The sequence below is a fragment of the Neocloeon triangulifer genome, unplaced genomic scaffold, assembly GCF_031216515.1.
Source record: "Neocloeon triangulifer isolate White Clay Creek 2 clone unplaced genomic scaffold, ASM3121651v1 ptg000002l, whole genome shotgun sequence".
Lineage (NCBI taxonomy): Eukaryota > Metazoa > Arthropoda > Insecta > Ephemeroptera > Baetidae > Neocloeon > Neocloeon triangulifer.
The window spans coordinates 3,109,710-3,132,094 of NW_026775545.1; the positions used below are offsets into that span (position 1 = coordinate 3,109,710).

Genomic DNA, 22,385 nt, shown 5'->3' on the forward strand with positions numbered 1-22,385 from the left:
AAGGAATTTTTGATGATTTTAATGATTTTATCAATCAATATGGCGACCAATATGGCGTCGGTTTGAATTTTAATGCTCCGGCAAAACCAAAAACATTTATTGTTTTGTAACTAAAATCTATTTTGTGAGCCAAGATGCCCGGTTTAGAGACAGTGGGTCAAGATTTAGATGTGCCGCTACACATTCTGCAGCGAGAGGCGGCGGAGGCGGCTCTCGCAGAAGCACCACAGGATGCACCGATCACAACCTCTGCCAACATTGGCCTCATCTATCCGCCTCCTGAAGTACGCAGTATCCTTTCATTTACGCAAAATATGCTGGATATATATATTTTGTTTTATCAAAAACTTCATTCAGTATTAATATTATTTTATATTTTGTTCCAAACTTGTGGCCGTGAGGTGCATTATTCAATGCTACTTTCCGGTCTCGGGAGCCTTTTGGCTCCTTGGTAGGTATCTGTGGAGATATTTGAGTGTCAAACTTGTTTCCCAAAGGTTTTTTCCTTAATGGTGCTAAGACATCGTCGACAAGACTGCCAGTTTCGTAGCACGAAACGGGCCCGAGTTCGAGGCTCGAATCAAAGCCAATGAATTGGGCAACCCGAAGTTCAATTTCTTGAGCACCGGCGACCCTTACCATGCCTATTACCAACACAAAGTGGGCGAGTTCAAATCGGGCCGAAGTAAGTGTATTGATTAATTATTGAAGGTTTTTTAATTTAAATCAAATGCTTTTAAAATCCAGTTACCGAAGCACCCGGAGGTATCCAAAAGCCTCTGCTTGCTTCCGCTCAGCAGAAGCAGCTAGAAATTTTGAAGCAGGTAGAGCAGCCTTTCATCCCCCGAGAGCCACCTGCAGAGTTTGAGTTCGTTGCTGATCCACCTTCTATCTCGGCTCTTGACCTGTAATTTGTGTGTGTGAAATATGCATTTTGTATCTGAACAAGTTCTTTTTTAGTGACATAGTAAAGCTTACGGCACAGTTTGTGGCAAGGAATGGACGGCAATTCTTGACCAACTTGATGAACAGGGAGCAGAGAAACTACCAATTTGATTTTCTTCGTCCTCAGCATTCTCTCTTCCAATACTTCACCAAGCTCTTGGAACAATACACTAAAGTAACTAACTTTATTTATTTTAAATCCTGAAATCTAATAAGTGTGCTATAGGTTTTGATACCGCCAAAAGAACTTCTGTTCAAGCTTCGAGACGAGGCTAAAATTCAGCAGATTGTGCTGGATCATGTGCGCTATCGAGCTGAGTGGCTTAAGCATCAAGAGGCGCAAAGAATGAGAGAGGCAGAGGAGCTGGAGAAGGAAAGAGTTGCCTATGCTCAAATTGACTGGCATGACTTTGTGGTTGTGGAAACTGTTGACTACCAGCCATTTGAGCATGGCCACTTTCCTCCACCAACCACTCCTGAGGAGGTTGGTGCCCGAGTTCTGATGCAGGAGCGTATTGAGGACGGCCAGGAAGTGGCCATGCAATTGGACAGTGACGAAGAAGGCCGAGACAATACACAGGTATAATGATCCCCATAAATAAATATAAAAACTCTAAAATCATTTTCAATTTGTGAAATTTTGTTAGATTTTATGTTTTAATATTAACTTTTAACCCCAGGTCACCGACATGGAAGAGGCATCAAGTGATGAAGAAGAAGAAATTCGACGACCGACAATGCTGGCTCCGAGGCTCAATCCTGCACCGGCAACTTTGCCAATGGCTCAAGCGCAGCCGCCGCCTTTGCCTCCAGTTCCTGACAAAGTGCTGGTTAAAAAAGGCTATGATCCCAAACAAGGTTTGTAACTTTCCATAATTTTTGAACAAATCAATAACTCTTCACTTCAGCCAAGGGTAAAATCTCGTCCGCAACGGAAGAGTATCTCATTTCTCCCATCACTGGTGAGCGAATTCCTGCCAGCAAGGTGCAAGAACACATGCGAATTGGCCTCCTTGATCCACGCTGGGTGGAGCAGCGAGATAAGCACATTAATGAGAGAATGGGCCAAGACACGGTTTACGCCCCAGGCACGGCCATCGAGGCCAGTCTTAAGCAATTGGCTGAAAGACGTACTGATATTTTTGGTGTTGGTGATGAAGAAACTGCTATCGGTAAAAAGATCGGTGAGGAAGAAAAGAAGAAAGATGACAAGGTAGGTCGTCATGTGCGTTTATCAACATTTATTACTTAATTAGAATTTTCAGTTATTGAACATGTTCAGACACAACTTGGTAAAACAACTCATTAATACAGAGAAATTTATCAAATTTCTTATTTCTGTTGCTATGTGTCGTGATTTAATCTGCAAATCCGTTCTTTGAGTGAATATTCAATTTTTTCATTTAGATCACATGGGATGGCCACACATCCTCTGTCGAAGCCGCCACCCGAGCTGCGAGGGCAAACATCAGTCTTGAAGAGCAAATCCACCAGATCCACAAAACCAAGGGTCTGCTGCCTGATGAAGAGAAAGAGAAAATTGGTCCTAAGCATGTCTTGCTGGCTGCCTCCATTAGTAAAGGGCCGCAGCCACCGTCAAAGCAGCAACTTCCTCCTCTTCCAACCGTGACCAACAAGCCAGCCACCATCATTGCTCTTCCAAAACCGCCCCCGCAACCAATGTCAATGCCTCAGATGGCTGGTCCTAACCCAATGGGTCCTGGCCCACAGCAAATGTTGATGGTGCCGCCTCCAGCCATGCGAGCTCCGCCACCGCTGATGGCCAGACCTGCCTACCCTGCACCTCCAATGCCACCCTACATGCCTCCAACTAGTGCCCCGGTGGTGCCGCCTCCGCAGCCGATGAAACACCCTATGGAGGTTGACTTGGAGGAAGCTCCTGGAGCAAAGAGGCAGCGAACCGAAGACACTCTCATGCCCGAAGCTGAGTTTCTGGCCTCGCACAAAAGCCCTGTGCAGTTTAAGGTATGCATTTTTATAATATGTTTTTGAAAACAATAATTAAGATAAAATTTAACTTTGAAAAATGATTTGTTTGAAAACGTTTTCTAAAAAATGTTTAATTTATTTGCAGGTCATTGTTCCGAACCAGCCTGACAAGGGCGAGTTTCGTCTGCGCGGTCAGATGGTTGGTGTCAGCATGAGCCTGAGCGAACAGGTAACCCTTCTCAAGGCTAAACTACAAGAAGAGACGGGGCTACCACCTTCTAAGCAGAAGTTGAACTGGGAGGGTGTTTTCTTCAAGGATGGCAATACCCTGGCTTACTACAACATCATGCCTGGAATGGTTATCAACTTGTCCATCAAAGAGAGAGGTGGAAGGAAGAAGTAGAACTACAATATTTCTTAAATCATCAAGTTTTTTTGCATTTTATTTTGTATTGGGTTTGCGCCGTAATAAATCTATCCAACTCGCAATTTATCACATCCTTAATTATTGTTAAAAAAATTTTACCCTACAATATTTACAAAATGGGGACCAGTATTAGATTCAAGAGATGCTACAGTTAGTGATAACCTGCTGCTTCAATTTTGTCCTCACTGGTTTTCCTTGTTCAGCCTCTTTTGCAGCTTCGACGACATCATCATAATCGGGAAATGCCAATGTTTGCAGTTTTGAATGGACCAGTGTTTCGTTAATTGTCACTTCAAACGATCCTTGGATAATTCTCGTTTAGCTAGCTGATCTTGCAATTTTTCAAATAATAAGATTTACAATGAATTACCTCTCCTGCCTTCTTTTCCTGATAATTCGGCCCATGGCATTTTCTCTTTCACTTTTTCTGCTAGCTCATCGAACTGTTGCTTGTGGCCGCAAGTTCCACTTAAAATAAAATAAAAAATGAAATGAAAATAAATAAATTCATGATGAGGAAAAACGCTTTTAGGATTTCATTAAAAATGGGGTTATAGAAAAAAAATGATGAATATATCGAATATATATTTGATATTGAAGACCTTACCAGTATTCAACTTCAATTTTTGACGCCGACATATTAAATTTTATGTCAATAATACTTTGTTTTACACGTATAATAATTATATTATATTAATACTCCTTGTCCTTGTTGATGCTGCTTAAAAAAAAGGACAGAGAATTTAGTATATTTTGAATGCGCAATTCGAATGTCACTTGTTTGCCAAAATGGGCAGAGGATCAGATTATCTAGTTCTAAAATTCAAGATAAAAAACTTCCTTTTTCAATATCATTTTCATTTATTTTAACATTTTAAAAATTTCGATTTGAACTAAGCGAAAAATTTGGTTATGCAATTCAGCAAAATGCAATTTAATTCATCTTCCCGCCAATAATTTAGATGGTAGGGGGTGTTGACTGTCGGGCACGAGTTTAGGCGCGTTTCATTTGTTTATTGAAATCAACAAAGTGAACAGAACAGCAGAACAAAACAGGACCACGTGAAACAAATACCAGCATCAATCAAATAATCAATTTTAGCATCAATCTTTGGAAATTCAGTAGATTTGTGTTGATTTTTTTGTGACTTTTGTAAAATCCCAGCTATAGAAAATGCCTTCACTTAACTCACTTCAGAGAGTAAGGTTAGTGCAACAGGAATTATGTAAATAAAAATGCTCAGAATTATGATGCATAGATTCATAAATGCTACAAAAAAAATTTGTTTCTACCGCAACGTTGATAAATTATTTACTCTTGTTTCTACAGAAAACCGACTACGAGGAAGGGAAAGAAAATTTTGCTAGCCAAGGAACCAAAGGTTGTTGAAAACTTCAAGAGAAAGATTTTCCTAACTGGTCGACGAGCCAGCGATGCACTAAAAAACTGCAGCAAAGATTTGGTAAAATAAAAATTTGCTACATTTTTTTTTATGAATATTTATAACGTCCTTGTTTGACTTATTTTAGTACAAAATTAGCAAACCAAATGCTGTAATTTTGAGCAAGAAAAACGACATCCTTCCCTTCGAGGATATCACACCAATTGAGCGATTCTGCAGGAACCATGAGTCGTCTGTTTTCTTTTTCACCTCATCTAACAAGAAAAGACCCAACTCGTTAATTATTGGTAAGAATTTTGAGGAAAAAAAACCAGAAAGAAAAATTCAATAATTGCATATTAAAAATTGATTTTAGGAAGGTTATTTGATGGAAACTTACTGGACATGGTCGAATTCAGCGTGAATGACTACAAAAGCTTGGACGAGTACTCGGCCAGCATTCCAACAAACACAAAACCTTGTCTGGTCTTCAGCGGAGAGCTCTGGGAGCAAAGCCAAGAGCTGCAGAAGGTCAAAAGTCTGCTGGTGGACGTATTCCGAGGCGAGGTCATCGATGCCATTCGTCCGCAGGGACTCGAGCATGTGCTCATGTTTACAGCCACAACTGAAAGCATTCTCATGAGGAGTTACAAGTAATTTGTTTTTCAATATTTTTAATTCATAATAGTCTTTTTGGCTTTTTATTGAAAATTGATTTTGGATTTATTCCACAAATCTCAAATGCAATTAATCAATTTTTAGCAAGATTACATGGACCAGTTTGAGAAAATGAAAACTTTTATTTCAGAATTCTTTTGAAAAAATCCAGCACCAAGTTGCCGAGAGTTGAACTTGAAGATTTGGGTCCTCACGTTGATTTGGCACTGAAAAGGGTCAAGTTTGCCTCAGACGATTTAATGAAGAGAGCGTGCAGGTAATTTTCTCTAAAGTTTAGTGTCTGTGGTAGCAAACTTAACTACTTCAAATGAATCTGTTGCAGAACTCCTCAAGAGGCAAAGTCAAAGCCCAAGAAGAACATCAGCAAGGATGCTTTGGGCACGACCCATGGACGTGTCCACATGGGCAAACAGGATGTGACCACCATTCAGACGAGGAAGATGAAGGGTCTCAAAAAGTCTGCCGCGGAGAAAAAGGTGGCCAGGAAGAAGAAGGCTGCTGCTTGAATAACATTAATGCTGCTATGTTACTTTTGACCTTCTAATTAAGAAATTATGAAACTAATAAATACTGCTTTATTAATTAAAATCCTTAAAATATATAAGCCAAAAGTTTTTTTAAAACAAAAATTCCAATTGGAAATAAAACCAATATTGAATTTAGATTACACCCTAGCATTATTATTTGTCCAGGTCATGTCAGTGAGTTCTGTAATGGTGAAGGAACAGTAATTGTTGTTATTACTTTTATCTCATGAAGAATAATGAAATTAAAACTATGCAACCTGTATTTCACGGAAGACGAGCCGGTTGCATAATGTTTTAAAATAAGTTAGAGCTAGATCATGTTGGTGCTGGCACGTGATAATGATGAGTTAACAAACAGTTTAAATACATTTCTACGCAATATGTATTATTAAAAAGAACTGCATTCAACATAATTTGAGTGTCTTTTTTTAAATCTTTTTTTTTCGTCTGCATGCATAAGCTCTGAGAAAATTTTTTCGGCTTTTAATTGAAAAACAAATTAAGATATCATTCATTGTACGGCTTATGATATGATCTTTAAAAATATTAAAATATTTCCTTAAACAGAAACAAATACAAGACTTTCTATTTCCTTATTTAAATTTTTAACGATTCCACAACTTCTATCTTGACCCATCTCACTCTGCCCATTTCTTAGATAAACTAACTAAATATAAAAGTTTGCGATCCTCTTCGCAGAAGCGTAAGTGTTTGTTGGTATAATTTTCAACACACTCTCTGCCTGCCCTCTCCTAGTTAGTTCGATGAGAATCGACAGCAGAGCAGGTTTCCAACTTCTCTGACCCAACTCAGCTTTCTTTCGCTTTCGAGACGGACTTTGACCTAGCAGCCAAAACTTTGCTGAAAACTAAATATTTGATCTTTTTCTCTCATTCGATGTACACACATTCTTCGGCATTTTTTTTTTTTGCAAATATTTATAAAAACTCTTTATAGTATTATCATTCAAGATCATACAAAAATCAAATAAAATTTTTGAAAGAATTTTATATAAAACTCTTTAATTTCCACAAAACTCATTATCCCATTTTGAATTTCCTTGGTGTGTGCTGCTTGTCGCGTTGTTTTTGGTTTTGCTCTTCTCCGTGTTTATATTACTGCGAAGTGATTTAGTGGAATGTCTATATACGGTGGTGAACCATAATACACACACCGGTTGCAAAAATGTTCTGACAAGGGTTGTGCGAGTGAGGTGAGGCGAAATACGGGGTGCTGCTGGTTGGCCGCGAGTGCTCGATGCTGGTTTGGCTTGGCTGTTGCTGGCCTGGCGCGCGGCCGTCCACAGGCAACACCACTTCCGCCCTAAATCATCTACCACAGGAAATTGCAAACCAGGTGAAATCAACATTTTGCTTTCCTGCAAAAACCACTAGTGCAGCGCCTATATAGAAAATAAGCAGACAGAGAATGACCATGAAAATTCTGTCTAATCCTAATGCTCTAAAATATCATTTGACACCAGCGTATTTATTTTTTGTATTACGCTCATGGCTCATTACCTAAATAAGAAGTTAATATTGATAAAAAGAATTGGCTACTATTGGTTTATTATTTGAATATTCTATTAAAAATTGAAAAAATAATCTATACTAGCCTATTAATAATATTTTTACTTTTGTATAATTAGAGATTGGAGAATTATTATGAAAGTTGTCATTGCATAAATAAGTCAAAATAGTAATTTTGATCACGAGATCTTCTAGTAATTATTCATATTTTTTATAAAAATTGTAATTTTTAAATTTTTGTGTACATCATACAAATATTTTATTAAAAAAAATATATATTTTTTGCTTTAATAACAAAAAATTAAATTTAAAAATACTGACAACTAATCACAACTTATATTATATTATTTTATTCCTTCAAGTCTTGTGTAATATGTGTTTTTAATATCAAGTTTATCGCACAGCGCTCTATTGTTGGTGCGTCGTTCATTCCAGCACCAACACTAGAGATAAGACACTTCAATGCCAGGCGCGGACATAACCATTATTCAGATACGCGGGTGGCGATAGACCGTGTTAGATTTTAATTAAACCCTAGGTAGGTGTAAGTATAGGGAATGCATACGCGTGCATTGCTGGCGGTCGATTTAGGAAAGTGCCAGGGAATTTCCCTCGCCGCGCGTCTCTTTTGTGTATTGTGCGCGCAACAATGGGAGTTTAGCGGCGGCGACGACGACAACGTTAAAGGATATATGGAGAAAATACAGTTATGAGAGGACCAACTTTTGGACTGGCGGCGACACCTCTGGAATCCTCGTGCGATAAGAGAGCTGAACACAAAGTTGAGTAACAAGTAACTCTCACTCTACCCATTGCTTTGTTTCGAGAGCCGGCCTGCGATTACCGAAGGGAACGGGGTTGCAAAATTTTGACAAATAATGATGCGATAAAATAAGCAAATTTAAATTAATCAATTTTATTTTGGTCTGTTAATTTGTGTTTCTTCAAATTAAAATTGTACAAAGAGTACAATTCTTGAAAGTATAAATGAAAAATAAATTTGTTTTAAACTTTAAACATAAAAAAAAGAATGTTCGACAACACGAATGAAACCAAAAACGTATGCGCAATTTTTGATTGTGAAATACAGTGCAGTTCTTAACACCAAAATGTTATCATAATAAGTATATAAAATACAAATTGTTTATTATAACGTGTCGCATATACTCTCGTTTTTTTTCCATTTCGAGAGACGCATATATTAATCGAGGTAGAAAATTAGCTGCCGAGCTTGAAACGCGAGCTTAGCTAAGCACTTTTCCATTCCAGCACTTGGGTAGCTTTAAACGCGTGTGTGAGCGAACGAGCACCATAAGTTGTTGCGGCTGAGAGAGCGAGTGGAGTGAACAGAGAGATGAAGGAAGGCGCTGCTTTGTCGGCCGAGAGGGATCAGCATTCATGACATGCGTGCAACAATAATGTAATCACAACACAAGAGCGGATCATCACCCTCGTCGTACAAATTTATTCGCGCAGCGCCGCTCTTGCTGTCACATACCTGCGAGAACGCTCTGTTCATTGCGATGAAACTGCCACAGTCCTCTTGACTGAGAGATCGATCGCTCATTTCGATTTCGCCGGCATACGGCTCGCGCGCCCCGTCATCCACAATCTCACACACCTTTCCTGATGCGCCCGAAAACAAATATATACCGAAAATAGCAAGGGAGAAGGTCGGGGCACTCGCATTCGTGTAAGGAAAACGAAATCAGCACTACTTTCCGGAGGGACTTTCCTACGTGTTCGATCGGGTGTAAGGGTGTGTTTTTTGTTGATGGGGGTGACGCGTCAGTTTTTATGCTTTAAAAAAACGTAACATGAAAACGGACGAGATTTTCTTGCTTCAATATGAAATGTTCTGAAGGCAAAGTTACAAATTTCAAAAGAAAGATTTTGGAAAATGCTTATAATTAGTTGCAAATTAATTGCTTAATTAATTAATTATTAATTTTAAATATTATATTATAAAAAAGTTTATTATTTAAATAAAATATACAATTAATTTTAAATTAGTCAAATCCTGAAATAATTTTTTGATCACGTATTTCTATTTGATTGTAAGATTTTGATTAATTTAATGCCGTGTAATTTGACACAAAATATTTTAAATTTTAAATATTTCATTACAATAATAAAAAAAAACTAACCAGTCGCTTATTAGTATTTTTTAAAACAAAATATTTAAGATGAATGCAAGGTTTAAAAAAAAGCACAAACACAAAAAAAAATGTTACTTTTGACTAACAAAAGTGTTATCCATAAATTTTAAGGGGCGACCATTCTCAAAGCAAAATAATACAATGCAGCAGCGACGACAACGCAGATCCGATCAATTTCAGATTCTCGGCCTCGCCAATATAACAATGCAAATAATAACGCGCGCCGCGTGCTAGTTTAGCACTACAAAGGGAGCCTCTCTCTTTCTCCACCCAGAATAGAGAGATAAGACACAAAACGACCTTTTTCGCCTGCGGTCCACACAGCCTCATTTTCAAAGCCTCTCTCCCTGCCAAAATGCACGCGCAAGGTGATAAATATTTTTCGCTGCCCAGCAGGAAATTAAAGCCAACTCGCCTCTCTATCGCGAAGTTTGTGCGATTTTCACTGACCGCACCGCGTCAGCCGGCGGCGTGTGTGCATAATGTGATGTATTAGCGAGGTATCAAAATATTTCTAGCGCGCACACATCCGAATTGACGGAGGCAAATGCGTTTTTCGCGTTGTTTACCGACAACGGCGCGTGCAAACATCACAAATCCATTTCAAATATTGGCACCGATTAATTTACGAAGCCAAACGCGATGTTCGGTAAAATTCACATTAGCATTGGTAAATGAATGACCCCGCTGATTGGAAAATTTTATTAATTCCATTTAAAAAAGTTATATTGAATATTGAGGATTTTATGGATAAAAAAAATTAAATATAATATTTCTGAATATTTTGCTGATTTTAACTTTTACTCTTTTTATGAAAAAAAATAGAGACAAAATAAAGTATAAGAGGTAAATAAAACGGATGTATTAATGCTTGAGAGGGGAGAGGGAGTATAACTGGAACTGGAACAAGTGGAATAATATAACATAAAACAACACATTCCCAGAACTGGTGTCAGAGGTAAAGGACTCTAGGAATTTCATTTAACGCTAAACACAAAGCTTTGTCCTGTGAAAGATATAGGAGGAAGATAATAATTTTATTAGAAACTCAAGATTGCTTGGGTTCCGGGAGGAAAATTTCAATGTTTCTTTTCTGCAAGCTTTTTTAAATAAAATGCGATTGAAACAAAATAAAAAAGAAACAAGAAACAATTTGAATGAAAATTTCCAGAAATACAAGAGAATTCTATTTTTTTTTTTTTTTTTATCGTAAGGGAAGTATTGATTTAATATCGTTTTATTTGTCCACATTTAATTTATATATTTTTGAGACTTAAAAGACAATTAAACAACTTTTCACCTTCTTTTTTTAATAGGAAAATTGCGGAAAATTTTTGATAAAATTAAAAGGCACTATGTAATTGACATTGTTGACTAATAGCTTATTCAAATCAGTTGTTACTTACGTCTCGAGGCGTGATATGCTCCTCCTCATCACAAACAACATACTCTCAGGGGTAAATATTTATATTGAATACTTCATTGATGGCACGTGAAGGAAGTTCTCTGGCCAAACATACAAGGGTAACAAGCTGAATTAATAGGTCGAGCGGAATTATTCCGAGCCGCGAGGCTAAAAGCGGCCAAAACACGAGAGGCGCGTCGAAGGTGTAGACCTGCCTATTTCGCCGATGCAGGAGGTGGTGGCTTTGCTAGCTTTGCCAAAATGAGCCGCATTTCATTTGCATCGCAAGCAGCTCGACTAGCGCACTACTTGCTGAAATTGAGCCGCCAGTTCAAACAACCACGCCGCCGACACATTAAACCCGCCGCCGCTCAAAGTGCAAAATGCAGGAAATTAAAAAGAAAAAAAGGGGGTCCTCTGTTTGCGGTGCCTGAAAAATCGCTGCGTAAAAATTCACACGGTCCGTTTTATAACCCATAATGCAACTTTCTTATATATAAATTTTTTTAATTTAAAAATGGAAAATCTTATATTGAAACTTGAGGATTAAAAATTAATCACCAAATTAATATAAATTAATTTAATACAAATCATTTCTTTTTAATTTTTGTGGAATTTGTATACAATAAAGAATTTTTTATTAAGATTAATCTTCAATTCCAATTAATTTAAAATAATAAAATTGGTGTCAAAATGTTTTTCTTTATAATTTTTTTTGTACTTTTTCAAGGGAACTTATATCAGCATTTCTATTGGCTACTATAACTACTGTTTTTTACCTTTATGATTTAATTTACTTTTGAAATTATTCATATCTAACCTAATTCCGGCGTCATGTTTTTTTTTTAATTTGTTGATGAAATTATCATTGATTTTAAATGATCGGATTTGTAATTTTTTTTTATCTCTCGAACTGATTGAAATGTGATTAATGATTATTGATTAAACTGGAAATGAGTTTCAAGCACTGGCGAAACAAGTTTCACTCACAAAAGATTTCCACACTCAAACTGCGAGTTGCTGGTGATTGAGAGCTTGCAATTGTCGAAGGGAGAGAGCTTGTAACGCAAATAATTTAAAAGCGTGCGTTCTATATAGAGAGACACAGCTAGCTCGGAGAGTGAATATAAATTTCCTGCCGACAATTACTATTATCATTCAAGTGGCAAACAGCCCCGGCGAATCTTGAGCTTTTAATTAAAAGGAGGCCGCCTTTGAAGCGGCCCGCGTGTATGTTCGCCGCGGTGCGCCGTCGATTTTCATTTTGCAATATTCGAATATCGATTTCCACTTTGCAGGCACGAGTGCATTTTGATTGCCTGGCTCAGATAAATTCCACATTTTCGCTTGGCTGAAAAATATTCAATATTATCATCAGCCGGCACGACGACGAGTATTAAACTCACCGATCTTGTCGACAGGCCGCACAGTGCGGCGACAAAAAAAAAACTAAAATAAATACGTGCCGACCAAACTCATCAACGTAAATGGAATTTTTCTCCCTCTCTCCAAAAGAGAAAATAAAATCGACGCTAAAATGGCTTCAAAAATAATAAAGTGGGGCAGGAGCGTGCGTGCTCTTGAGATAATCTCTTTTGAAATTGAAGCAAGGCGAGCTCTGTTTCTGTTTTGTTCTTCCAGTAATTGAATTCCGAATTTTTTTTATGGATTTTCTGCGTCATTCAAGCTCATTTTTTAGGAAAACAATTATTTTTTGAACTCCTAGTGCGATTTATAGTTTAAAAAGTTGATACTGCACAGATATTTTTATATGTATTAGACACCTTCAAATTTAATTTTTTTTATTTTTGCATGCAAGATTCATGATCGCACAGTATAACTTTAGCCAATTTCCAATGAAATTGTCTTGTAAAATTAAAATATTTCACTGGCTCAATAATTTGTTGCAAAATTACATTGTCTAATTGGAAAACAACCTGACCTGAACAATTATTTTGACTTGTTAAGGTCGGTTAAAAGTGCCATTTTTTTTTGCTCAACGTTATACACATTTTAACTCCCTAATTTTGCAAAAAGCATGTGTGCATTGTTGCGTAAACTTAATTTGCAAATTTAGGTCGGAAAATTACAAGTAAATGGCGTCTAATAACAGCCAACGATTTTCCCCAATTCCCGGAAAAGAAGTGCGCGAGAGAGCAATTTTGCCAATTATCGGCGGGAAAGCGAATCAAGCGTGGCCGCCGCTTTTTCGCCTCCTGCGATCAGAAAGAAAAAAGTACATAAAAGGAAGGTAACTGAATCTTTATATAGAAAAATCAGCCCGACTCATCCACGTCAGCGCTGGAAAAGTGGCGAATCAATAAATTCGCTGCTCATCAACAGATTTTCCCCCTCGAATTGTGGTGCAGGCGGAAAATAAAAAAAATATAAACGTACATAGTCGATGTGCCGCGGCGGATGAATAAAAAATACACGCCAGTGGAAGAGCGGAGAATGAAAGCAGCGGCAAATCTGAGCCTCGCTCTCGACGCGAGTGAATGGTGATTATTTGCTGTTTGCGATTTTGAGCTCGCGGCCAGACAGCATTTTATACGTATTTTGTTCTCGTGGTTGCTCTTCGCTCTTGTATGTGACTTATTCAGAGCCTTTTCGGCTCCAACCAACAGCCCTCCACCTTACTTTTATGAGCCCGCAGTAAAAATCTTTCCGTAAATCAGCAATTGAATGAGCAAAATCAAAATGCGCCAGATTCGTGCTGGGGTTTTTTTAAACACCCGTACGGTTCGTTTGATTGGTCTTATTAAAGGTGGAACATCCATCGATTGCATGCAGGGGAGTTAATTAGCAATTTGCAGTGAATACTCACTCAAACTAAGTGTCATCGCCGGGGTAATTAGAAAATAATCAGGCACGGATTGACCATAAATTAAAAAAGATTCTCGATACTCATTATATAGTTGATCATAAGTCATAACCATTTATAAAATATGCATGATTTTAATTAAGAAATTACATTGCTGGATTAAAAATTTCTTAATCTCCTTTTTGTTATATACAATTTTTCTTCCACCCTACTTACAGTTTTGTTGTGAAAAAAATCTGTCATGTTTTATGCTGCGTTAAGTTTTGTGTGTATTAAAAACAAATATCAAGATATTAATTAATTAAACTCTTATTTTTCTTTATTAAATTACAAAATATATGCTTTATTACAAATTTTTGACAAACAATATTGAAATTAAAATAATAATATTTTATGTTTTATTGGGTTGTTTTTAATACAAGAAAAATAAGAAAATAAAATATTTGTATATATTAAATTAGAAAGTTTAGAACAATTATTTCATATTTTTTAAGTATGTCCGATTACTTTTATTGTATTTTTAAAGGTTCTTAATTTCCCTTTTCATAGAAAGTATCAATATATGACTTCTTTTCAGATATGTTTGCAATTTTAATTTCCGGATTCTTTCAACTGTGGAACCGATTGAAACATATTGAAAAGTCAATGTTGTCAAAACATTGGATTTTCCCTCTGTACAATATTTCCCATAATTTTTCCTGAGAGAAAGAGAGGATGAAAGTGCAAACACAGTAGCACAAACGTGCGCACCGCGTGTTTTTGCTGTATGCGTTATTATTTTGTTTGCGTTTAAATTGTTTGCGCAGCTCTTTCCTGGCTTGCTCAAAGCAAGCACTGTACGGCGCATCAATTTCCAATAGTCGGCTTTTCCCTTTCGAGACTTGTTGGTGTACCTAAATTACATCTCTCTAACTCTCTGTTTTCACATTTAATGAATCAAAAGAGAATAATGATAACTATGTAAATGTTTAAGTTGCTTAATTTATGTAAATATTGTAATTAAAAATATTTCAAACACATTTGGTTTTCATTAAAAGGAATAATAAATTAAACCCAATTGTACATTTGTATTAAAAAATTTCAAATGGAAATGGAGCTTGATTGATTGGTAAAATTTTCATTTTCACGGATCATAAAATGTCATTGGAGAAAATATGAAGAAAAAGTAAAACATAAACAAAATATCATTTGCAACTAAAACATTTATATCAACGTGAATGAAAATGTGAAAGTAAAAAAATTGTATCTATATAGGAATATTAAATTATTAATTAGAGAAAATTATAAATTAACCATGAAAAATTGGTTTTAATTATAGAACTTCTAGCATTAAAAAAGACATTTAATTCACTTTTAAACATGACAAGCTGTCGCTAATGAACGTTTAATTCGTACTTGCAGACACGCGGAGCGTGTTCGTGATTAATTAAGGGAAATTAAGCGCATTAAAAATGGCGCAGTCCGTGCCTTCTTGACATGCATTTCACGTTGGTCGGTCGGTCGTGATTGCGTGCTGAAATTAAATATCAAAAATAGCTGGAGATACTAATCAGCTCGTTAGCGCTGAGTGAATTTTGATGACCCCTATGCGCCCCCGCTCTCTCAAGCCCTACATATGTATAGTCAGTCTCACCATGTGCTACCGACTCATTGTCCAAATCACCATTCAATTTGCGGTCGCTTTGTCCGCAGAAAAATTCCCTCGGGTTAAATCATCTGATCGGACCCACTTTGCGTAATGCTTGCACTGGCAATCAGCCTAATTGGATGAGTGAAAGTGAAAATAGATCGTTGGTCGAGCGAGAAAAAATTGCTTAAAAATTATTCTTACTTAAGCGGGAAATAAAAATTCACTGACAAAATCTAGTGTTATTTTCAATTATGCTTTGCTTCGTTTCCAATACAAATCGTGCTGATATAATTAAACACTATAAAAATAAATATGAATTAATTTAATCCAGAACTATGGCCACAAATATACATAATTTATATTGTTTAAACTATAATTTTCAAGCACAATTAAAATAGGCTTTGCCAAAACTGTCTCTGTTATATTAAATAATATTAAATCGAGTTCTTTTTTAAACTGGCACACATTAAGATAATTGCAGTCACCCACCCCTTAAACGGGCAAGGGATCTTCTAGTGGGAAAGTGTGATTGGATTGAGAATCAATATTAATTCCATTGTCGGAGACAATATAAGGAATAAATCACTTTCTTCCTAAACTAAGTTTCCATTAGGAATATTCGCACCTTTTTCGTTTCCTCCTAAAAAAAAGGACACCCGAGACCAACGTGTTATTAATGAGCACCACTTAGGTGCGCAATTCCCTCCCCCTGAGGACACGAAAACACTTCTATCTCTCTTGAGTGGAGGTGAAAGAGACAGTCGCTTAAAAATGCGCGCCCTCCGTGTATATTTGCGTATAATTCCACCAAGTTTGCTCCTCCAACAGCCGAATCTTTTATGTTGCTGCCTCGCGTGTTAATTAGAAAACCAGCCAGAGAGCGCGTTGAGAGTGTCGCGCGGGTTGCAGATCGAGATTTATTCAGGGGCTGTCGCTTCCGCCGCCGCCGACGCGAATTCTCTAAAGGGAGCGCAATATTTCTCCCAGGCGGCGGCAAAAATCGTCCGTCGATTGCAAGTTGATTAATTTTCGATTGGGGAGGAGCGTCTTCGTGGCGCTTATTCTTGTTCTTCCAAGAACTGAAGGCGTAGGATGAAAGACCTCGAAGGCAGGATCTGCCAAAAGATGGATTTTAATGATAATGGTGGTTGTGACTGCGCTGCGTAGCTGCGAATGAAAGACGGTTTTTATATCGTCATAAATTAAGATTGGGACATTTATTTATTCTACTTAAAAAAAAAGAAGTTAAAATTAGAAACCATTGTAAAATAATAACTATAAATATTTTAAACAAAAACAAAGTATAATTATGTAATTTTACTAGACTAAATACTTTGAAAGCTTTGATTTTCAAAATTGAATGCGACGCTCCCCATAATCAGAAGCTTTTTAAAAATTCTATTTAAAAAAGGAAAATTAATTCAAAGAATTAATCGTAATAATATAAGCAACAGTTAAAATTTTTAACTAAAAAGATATTGCTAAAAATATGATACATTTTTTCCTTCTTCGTGTTTGCAAATATATTCTCGCAAAAAATGTAAGATATTCTTTTTGGAAAGCAGTCTGATTTGTTGCAAATTATGTTTCTTCATCAATTAAAGAGGAAAGTAAATAACAGATTAAATTATTAAGCTTAAGAAATTATACAATATTATTGAATAAGAAAAATTTAAAAAAATTTCAAGCAAAAATTTTGATATTAATAAGTCTGCACCTTCATGGAAGTGTCATTTGCATAACATTTCAGTTTGTAAACATCACTTTTAACGACCTTGTTCGGGTTTCTCTAAACAAGACAAGATTTTTTTCTATTATCTCGTCGCCACGCCGTCTGCCTGCCAGATCGTCAGAGAGACGCTTTTGACAAAAAAAGACAAGAGGGGCTGGCGAGGCATTTGTTTGCAGCAGCTTTAGCTCAGGGGCGGCGCAACAGGCTCAATAAAATGCAAATCAAGAGCCTTTGCTGCGCCGGAATCGGAAAGTGGTCGCTGCGAAATCAAACCTCTCTCGGCTGACCGATGTATCGAGATGCAAAGCGGCACACGGAGCAAAGCAATATATTGAGAATGGAATAAAAGGAGAGGCGGTTGTGCTCTTTTACGAGCCTTTCCAGAGAGATTCTCAACCTAGCTGCATCCTTTGTAGCTCAAAGAGAATGGGCTGATCTTTTTGATGGCAATCAGTTCTGCTCCGGCAGCACAAATACAAAAATGCACGCGTGTGTTTCCGAGGCAAAAACTTTTCTTGCAGCGACGAAAGCTCTTAGGACGGAGGAAGCGGTTGACATTTTTTGATCCACTCTTTTGAGGCACTGATTTCTTTTGAAAGATATATTTCCAAGAAAAATTTATCAAACGCAAAATAAAAATAGAGAAATTTCATGATATTTACTAGAACAGCAAAGTTGAATAAAGATAAAATTTTAATGAGATGCAAATCAAAAACACATATTTTTATCATTTCAAACAGCTCAACCAGAGTCGAATAATATTTCAACCTCATTGCCTCTTGCAAAGTGGTGTTCGCCAATTTGCCAAAGTGTGTGATATTTGATATTCATTTATTGACACAGTAGTTGTTTAGCAAACTTTTTTCAGTTTTACTTCAGATACACGCACTGTTTTGGATTGAATAATTTGCGAAAAGTTTCATGTTAATATGAGTCAAACAAGTGCCATTTGACCTTCAAGAGGCGTGTAAATTTTTTAAAACTTTTTATTGTACCAAGTCGCAAAAGTGCAAACTTACCAAACGCGAGATCACAGTGAATTATGTGTGAACTTTGGCAAATTCTAAGTAGAATCTGCATTCGTGTTTTGCGAATTTGTGCAATAATTTGCAGGTGGCGATCTGAGTTGAGACACAATTTGTGTCGTTTGTGGCGCAATTTGAGTTATTTTTTATTGTTAGTTCATGCCAAATTTTCTTCCTTTTGTACTTTCACTAAATTAATGCATACAATTTGGTGGCTCTGGCGTGATAAAATCTGCAATAACACGTCGCATGTGCAATAAATATTAATTTAATTTAATATAACCAATTACTCACCTAAATAATCTTTGCCTTCTTAGAGAAAAAATTACTATCACCATCATCAGTAGCATTTTGGTGGATATTCGCAAATGAAGTATGCATCAGTGTCATGGCAACCCCAGCCATTGATCGTATAAGGCTCCTGAGCCCAAATGTAAACGCACTCATTTCCATTGCCGCCTGATCTCCACATAGTGCTGTTCTCAGGCAATTCAGTTCCGTCGATCCATCGGTAATCATGGATCCCGCCGGAACCGTAATCCCTGCCTGATAACCACCACCAATGCTCTGAAATATGGTTCTCAAATTTAAAGTTAAGAAATATTTGTTCAACAAAATATTATTATTGGACAACACTTGTGTTTGATTGGATCTAATTGTAAGTTGCATTTGAAATTTGAATAATAAAAAAGACGTATTTACGATTCTGCGTTTTTCCATAGTTCCACAATTCATTAAGATCATCTTGATTTTTGGTAGAGGCCAAATTCATCCCAAGTTTCTTGCATGATTTTTGTGCGTCTGTCCAGTTTGACTGTTCGATAAATACAAATAATTGATTTTTTTAATGTATTATTTCCTAACTGACCCGCTCCGTTTTAAACAGGTATTTTTTACCATTTGGTAGAGTAGTCAGAGAACTTGACTTTGCGTCTAAATTGAATATTAAATTATTATTTTATCACCTAAAAATATTACTAAATTCTAACTAATTTTGTTGCACTTTTTGAAGTTCAAGAACTATAAAGCAAATTATTTAGTTTTTTTACCCACACGAATTTCATACTTTTACCTCTTGATATTGATCATCGGAATTCTTTTTTAATTCTTCCAAGCTTTTTTTAAGCAGGTTCAGTTCCGATGTTAAATTTTCATATTTGGAAAGGCCCTGAAAGCAATAAAATTATTTAATAAATTTAAGCTTTAAAAAAGCTCATGTTGAGAAGTTTTCAACAATAAATTTTGTGAGGAAAACTAAATAATGTGCGGTGTAATATTATTATTACCTCATCATTGCTGGTTTTAAGGAAATCCTGGTGCGACTTCCGATTCTTTTTAATGACATTCCGTATTTTTGTGAAGTTTTTCTTAGTTCCATCAGAATAAAATTAAATAACAAAATTAACTTTTTTATAAGTTACATGTTTTTACATTGCATTTTATTCTTTGTACTAAAAGATACAAGTTTCATAGAGGTTTTTTAGCTGACGTTAGTTATGTATTAAATTTGATAATTACTGTCAATATTTTTACTAAATTATAGAATGAAGCGCTGAAATTTAAAAATAATATTGAATACTGGCTTACATAATTTATTTCAGTTTGTTGAGCATTGATCGGTGGAAAGACCAAAGAGAGACCAAATAAAGCAGTGCAAAAAATTGACAGAAGAAGGCAGCGAGTCTGGCAGTCAATTGCATAACCCATCCTGGATGGACTGATAAAAGTATTAAATTTGAAATTTAAGTAATTTGATTAATGTTTCCCTCGTATTTTTAACGGTGTAATTTAACATTTGGCTGATATTAGTGATATTAATTAGAATTAATTTTTGCAAGCGAAAAGATAATAAATTCTTGCTGCTTACACACAATTTTTATTACAATATAATATATATGCAAATGTTTTGAAAAAAAAAATAATTATCGTACAAAATATTTTAAGAATTGTTTACTGGCATAATCAAATAAGATCTTTACAAAAATAGGGTACATAATAATTTTTAAATTGCTTTCCAATATATCATTTCTAAAATTATCGGAAAAAAAAACTTGATTTGACTTTGTCAATATGGAATCCTTAAATTGAAAATGCCTCTAATAACTATTTAACTTACACCTGTAAACCCAGAGGCCAACTATATATAGGATGTAAATTTTTTCCCTTGGAACTGCGTCATAGAGGAACTCGGCGGCCATGCTTCCCGTTTCCGCCTTTTTTGAGTTTTGATATCGTTTTTTTGTTATTTTATTGTGTTTCATGGTCAACTGGTCGTGCATAGCTGAAGCTTTTTTGCTACAATATTAGTCCAGTGGCGTAGCGATTCAGGTGCTTGCATTCGAAACCTGCAACTTATTTAAAACAAAAATTTTCTGCTGGCCTTATGCTTATTATGCTGCAACTTTTTGTCATTAGATCAAATAATTAGACTAAAAGTAATTATGAAACTATATTTTATCAGCCCTAAAAATAAGCACAAATGTTTAGTACTAGCTTGATAGCAACCTTTGAAGTTTACCATGAAATATACAGTTTTATGATTTTTTTTTAATGCTGGAATAATTGCTTTTTTTAATGTTGCCTGAAGTCCTTGGAAGAGCAACTAAATGAAATAAAAATTCTCTAGAAAATTAAATTTTTTTCCCTATCTGGGAACTCATCCTGGCACTGCACGCGTGCGAGTTCACCGCTAATTCCAGGGAAGCAAGGCGGAGAATTTTTAACCAACATTAATGCAAATCCACGATTATGCGGAGCGACAAAATCTTTTTCCGGCCAAGACTTTTCCCAGCAGTCGTGTAATCCAATTAACTTTTGCATTCCGGTTGCTCAGTGCGCGTTGTAAAAAGTTGCTTCAGTCTATGTGATGGCAAAAGTGGAATTCGCCGCGAAATAACTCCATTAGCTCGGCCGGAATTGCATTATAAAGTGCACGGGTTTATGCCGGCGCTACTCGCGAGTGATATTCACCCACTTTATATTCCCTTTGAAGCCGCGGCGGCGAGATTTATTCGGTTTTGCGAGTGTTTGTGGAGCTATTACACCGAGAGCGAGTGCACGAGCCTCAGATATTGGCTCCCTGTGCAAATGTTGTCGCGATATACGCTTGCAGAATAAATAGGGCATACAAATAAATTTCGACCGGGCCTGCGCGGGCCGGATAAATAATTCAGCGTTGATAAGGCGTGCGAGCCGTAAAACCGACCAAGATAATTCGCGAATGTGTTGCCACGTCCTATTTTATTATTATTATTTTCACCGGCTTTATCTGCCGTACGCGTTTTTATGACTGAATTTTCGAGTGAATATTTTCCCCATAAAGCTTTCAACGCTTTTTTATCCATCGTCATTTTGTGTTGGAATTTCCTGACGATTCCAGAGTCGAGCATCGAAAAGCTAAAAAAACAAAACAATTTAATTAATTTCAACTTTTTTGGCGGCGGCCGCAACAGGTGTGGAATTCAGAGCACGTCCCTTTTTCCATAATTTTAGATTTTAATAAAGTGGCTTGGAACCATAAATGAAATGGAGCATTTTTGTTTTTGCTTTTAACATCACGGTGAAAGCAGAAAATTTCAAATGGCACTTCAGATTTGATGTTTATTTTTCTGGTTATTTAAATTTCACAGTTTTCATTATGATTAATGTAATAACAAAATCCAGCAAAATCATTTTGATTTTGGTATGAATTTAATCAATGGTAATATCAAAATTTCTAATTTATGTATTTAAAAATGCTAAGCTTTGCAAAATAAATAGACTGTTATTAATACCGTAAAATTTGTTTTTTATATTTATTCAGAATGATAATTACGGAATCAAATGTTCATGGTCATCTCATTTTTATGAAATTGAAGCCTTCGCTTTCACTAATGATTCATCAAAATCGGAACTGATTCCACCCAAAGAGGACTCATTAAACGAGCAACATGAGATTCCCTCAGCTTGTGGCGCCGAGTAAGGTTTTTAGCTTTCTCAATATATTCAGAGGGTCTGCGAATCCCATTAGTGGTCGACCTTCCGTGGTTTAGTTAGAAATCCATATAATAGTCACATCGATTGCAACCAGCGGTTTGTAATTACCAAGGCTAAAGTCTCTGAAAATCTAGCAAAGTGGGGGACTAATTGAAAGACGGACGGACGGTCGGAGGGTTCATCGCCGCCTCTTAAAC

The 22,385-nt window shown here is 36.3% G+C and overlaps 4 protein-coding genes across 6 annotated transcripts; 2 read left to right on the forward strand and 2 right to left on the reverse strand.

Moving 5' to 3' along the window:
* The first annotated feature begins 19 nt into the window (after window positions 1–19).
* Window positions 20–3,384, forward strand: LOC132202797 (splicing factor 3A subunit 1). Of its 2 annotated transcripts, none has more exons than XM_059629990.1 (9): window positions 20–291; window positions 521–685; window positions 748–907; window positions 961–1,120; window positions 1,172–1,525; window positions 1,626–1,803; window positions 1,854–2,170; window positions 2,353–2,931; window positions 3,041–3,384. In XM_059629990.1, the coding sequence occupies exons 1-9, from the start codon at window positions 135–137 to the stop codon at window positions 3,296–3,298; spliced, it is 2,328 nt and encodes a 775-aa protein (XP_059485973.1). In that variant the 5' UTR covers window positions 20–134; the 3' UTR covers window positions 3,299–3,384. The 2 variants fall into 2 exon arrangements, with proteins under 2 accessions (XP_059485973.1, XP_059485983.1); XM_059630000.1 differs by having other exon boundaries at window positions 21–291; window positions 1,854–2,158.
* Window positions 3,301–4,069, reverse strand: LOC132202819 (migration and invasion enhancer 1). The gene is made up of 3 exons (XM_059630039.1): window positions 3,930–4,069; window positions 3,693–3,790; window positions 3,301–3,624 (listed from the first exon to the last, which is right to left on the reverse strand). The coding sequence occupies exons 1-3, from the start codon at window positions 3,959–3,961 to the stop codon at window positions 3,458–3,460; spliced, it is 297 nt and encodes a 98-aa protein (XP_059486022.1). The 5' UTR covers window positions 3,962–4,069; the 3' UTR covers window positions 3,301–3,457.
* A 289-nt stretch (window positions 4,070–4,358) lies between these two features.
* LOC132205013 (ribosome production factor 2 homolog) lies at window positions 4,359–6,046 on the forward strand. Its single transcript, XM_059633820.1, has 6 exons — window positions 4,359–4,528; window positions 4,653–4,785; window positions 4,853–5,012; window positions 5,081–5,357; window positions 5,513–5,638; window positions 5,705–6,046. The coding sequence occupies exons 1-6, from the start codon at window positions 4,497–4,499 to the stop codon at window positions 5,886–5,888; spliced, it is 912 nt and encodes a 303-aa protein (XP_059489803.1). The 5' UTR covers window positions 4,359–4,496; the 3' UTR covers window positions 5,889–6,046.
* An 11,835-nt stretch (window positions 6,047–17,881) lies between these two features.
* Window positions 17,882–20,381, reverse strand: LOC132205190 (C-type lectin domain family 4 member M-like). Of its 2 annotated transcripts, none has more exons than XM_059634124.1 (9): window positions 20,330–20,381; window positions 19,801–19,930; window positions 19,500–19,580; window positions 19,286–19,381; window positions 19,203–19,233; window positions 19,082–19,146; window positions 18,916–19,027; window positions 18,508–18,780; window positions 17,882–18,445 (listed from the first exon to the last, which is right to left on the reverse strand). In XM_059634124.1, the coding sequence occupies exons 2-8, from the start codon at window positions 19,918–19,920 to the stop codon at window positions 18,554–18,556; spliced, it is 732 nt and encodes a 243-aa protein (XP_059490107.1). In that variant the 5' UTR covers window positions 19,921–19,930; window positions 20,330–20,381; the 3' UTR covers window positions 17,882–18,445; window positions 18,508–18,553. The 2 variants fall into 2 exon arrangements, with proteins under 2 accessions (XP_059490107.1, XP_059490108.1); XM_059634125.1 differs by lacking the exon at window positions 20,330–20,381 and adding an exon at window positions 20,145–20,308.
* Window positions 20,382–22,385: the final 2,004 nt, after the last annotated feature.

Excerpts from the sequence above, each read along its gene's own strand:
- LOC132205013 (XM_059633820.1), top strand. The coding sequence starts at position 4,497 with ATGCCTTCACTTAACTCACTTCAGAGAGTAAG. Across the intron at positions 5,013-5,080 it reads ACCCAACTCGTTAATTATTG|GAAGGTTATTTGATGGAAAC; the intron begins GTAAGAATTTTG and ends AATTGATTTTAG. Across the intron at positions 5,639-5,704 it reads TTAATGAAGAGAGCGTGCAG|AACTCCTCAAGAGGCAAAGT; the intron begins GTAATTTTCTCT and ends AATCTGTTGCAG.
- LOC132202819 (XM_059630039.1), bottom strand. The coding sequence starts at position 3,961 with ATGTCGGCGTCAAAAATTGAAGTTGAATACTG. Across the intron at positions 3,791-3,929 it reads AAAATTGAAGTTGAATACTG|TGGAACTTGCGGCCACAAGC; the intron begins GTAAGGTCTTCA and ends TTTTATTTTAAG. Across the intron at positions 3,625-3,692 it reads AGGAAAAGAAGGCAGGAGAG|GATCGTTTGAAGTGACAATT; the intron begins GTAATTCATTGT and ends GAATTATCCAAG.
- LOC132202797 (XM_059629990.1), top strand. The coding sequence starts at position 135 with ATGCCCGGTTTAGAGACAGTGGGTCAAGATTTAGATGTGCCGCTACAC. Across the intron at positions 908-960 it reads TCTATCTCGGCTCTTGACCT|TGACATAGTAAAGCTTACGG; the intron begins GTAATTTGTGTG and ends GTTCTTTTTTAG. Across the intron at positions 1,526-1,625 it reads AAGGCCGAGACAATACACAG|GTCACCGACATGGAAGAGGC; the intron begins GTATAATGATCC and ends TTTTAACCCCAG.
- LOC132205190 (XM_059634124.1), bottom strand. The coding sequence starts at position 19,920 with ATGGGTTATGCAATTGACTGCCAGACTCGCTGCCTTCTTCTGTCAATT. Across the intron at positions 19,147-19,202 it reads CAAAAAGTGCAACAAAATTA|ACGCAAAGTCAAGTTCTCTG; the intron begins GTTAGAATTTAG and ends TATTCAATTTAG. Across the intron at positions 18,781-18,915 it reads CTATGGAAAAACGCAGAATC|AGCATTGGTGGTGGTTATCA; the intron begins GTAAATACGTCT and ends ACCATATTTCAG.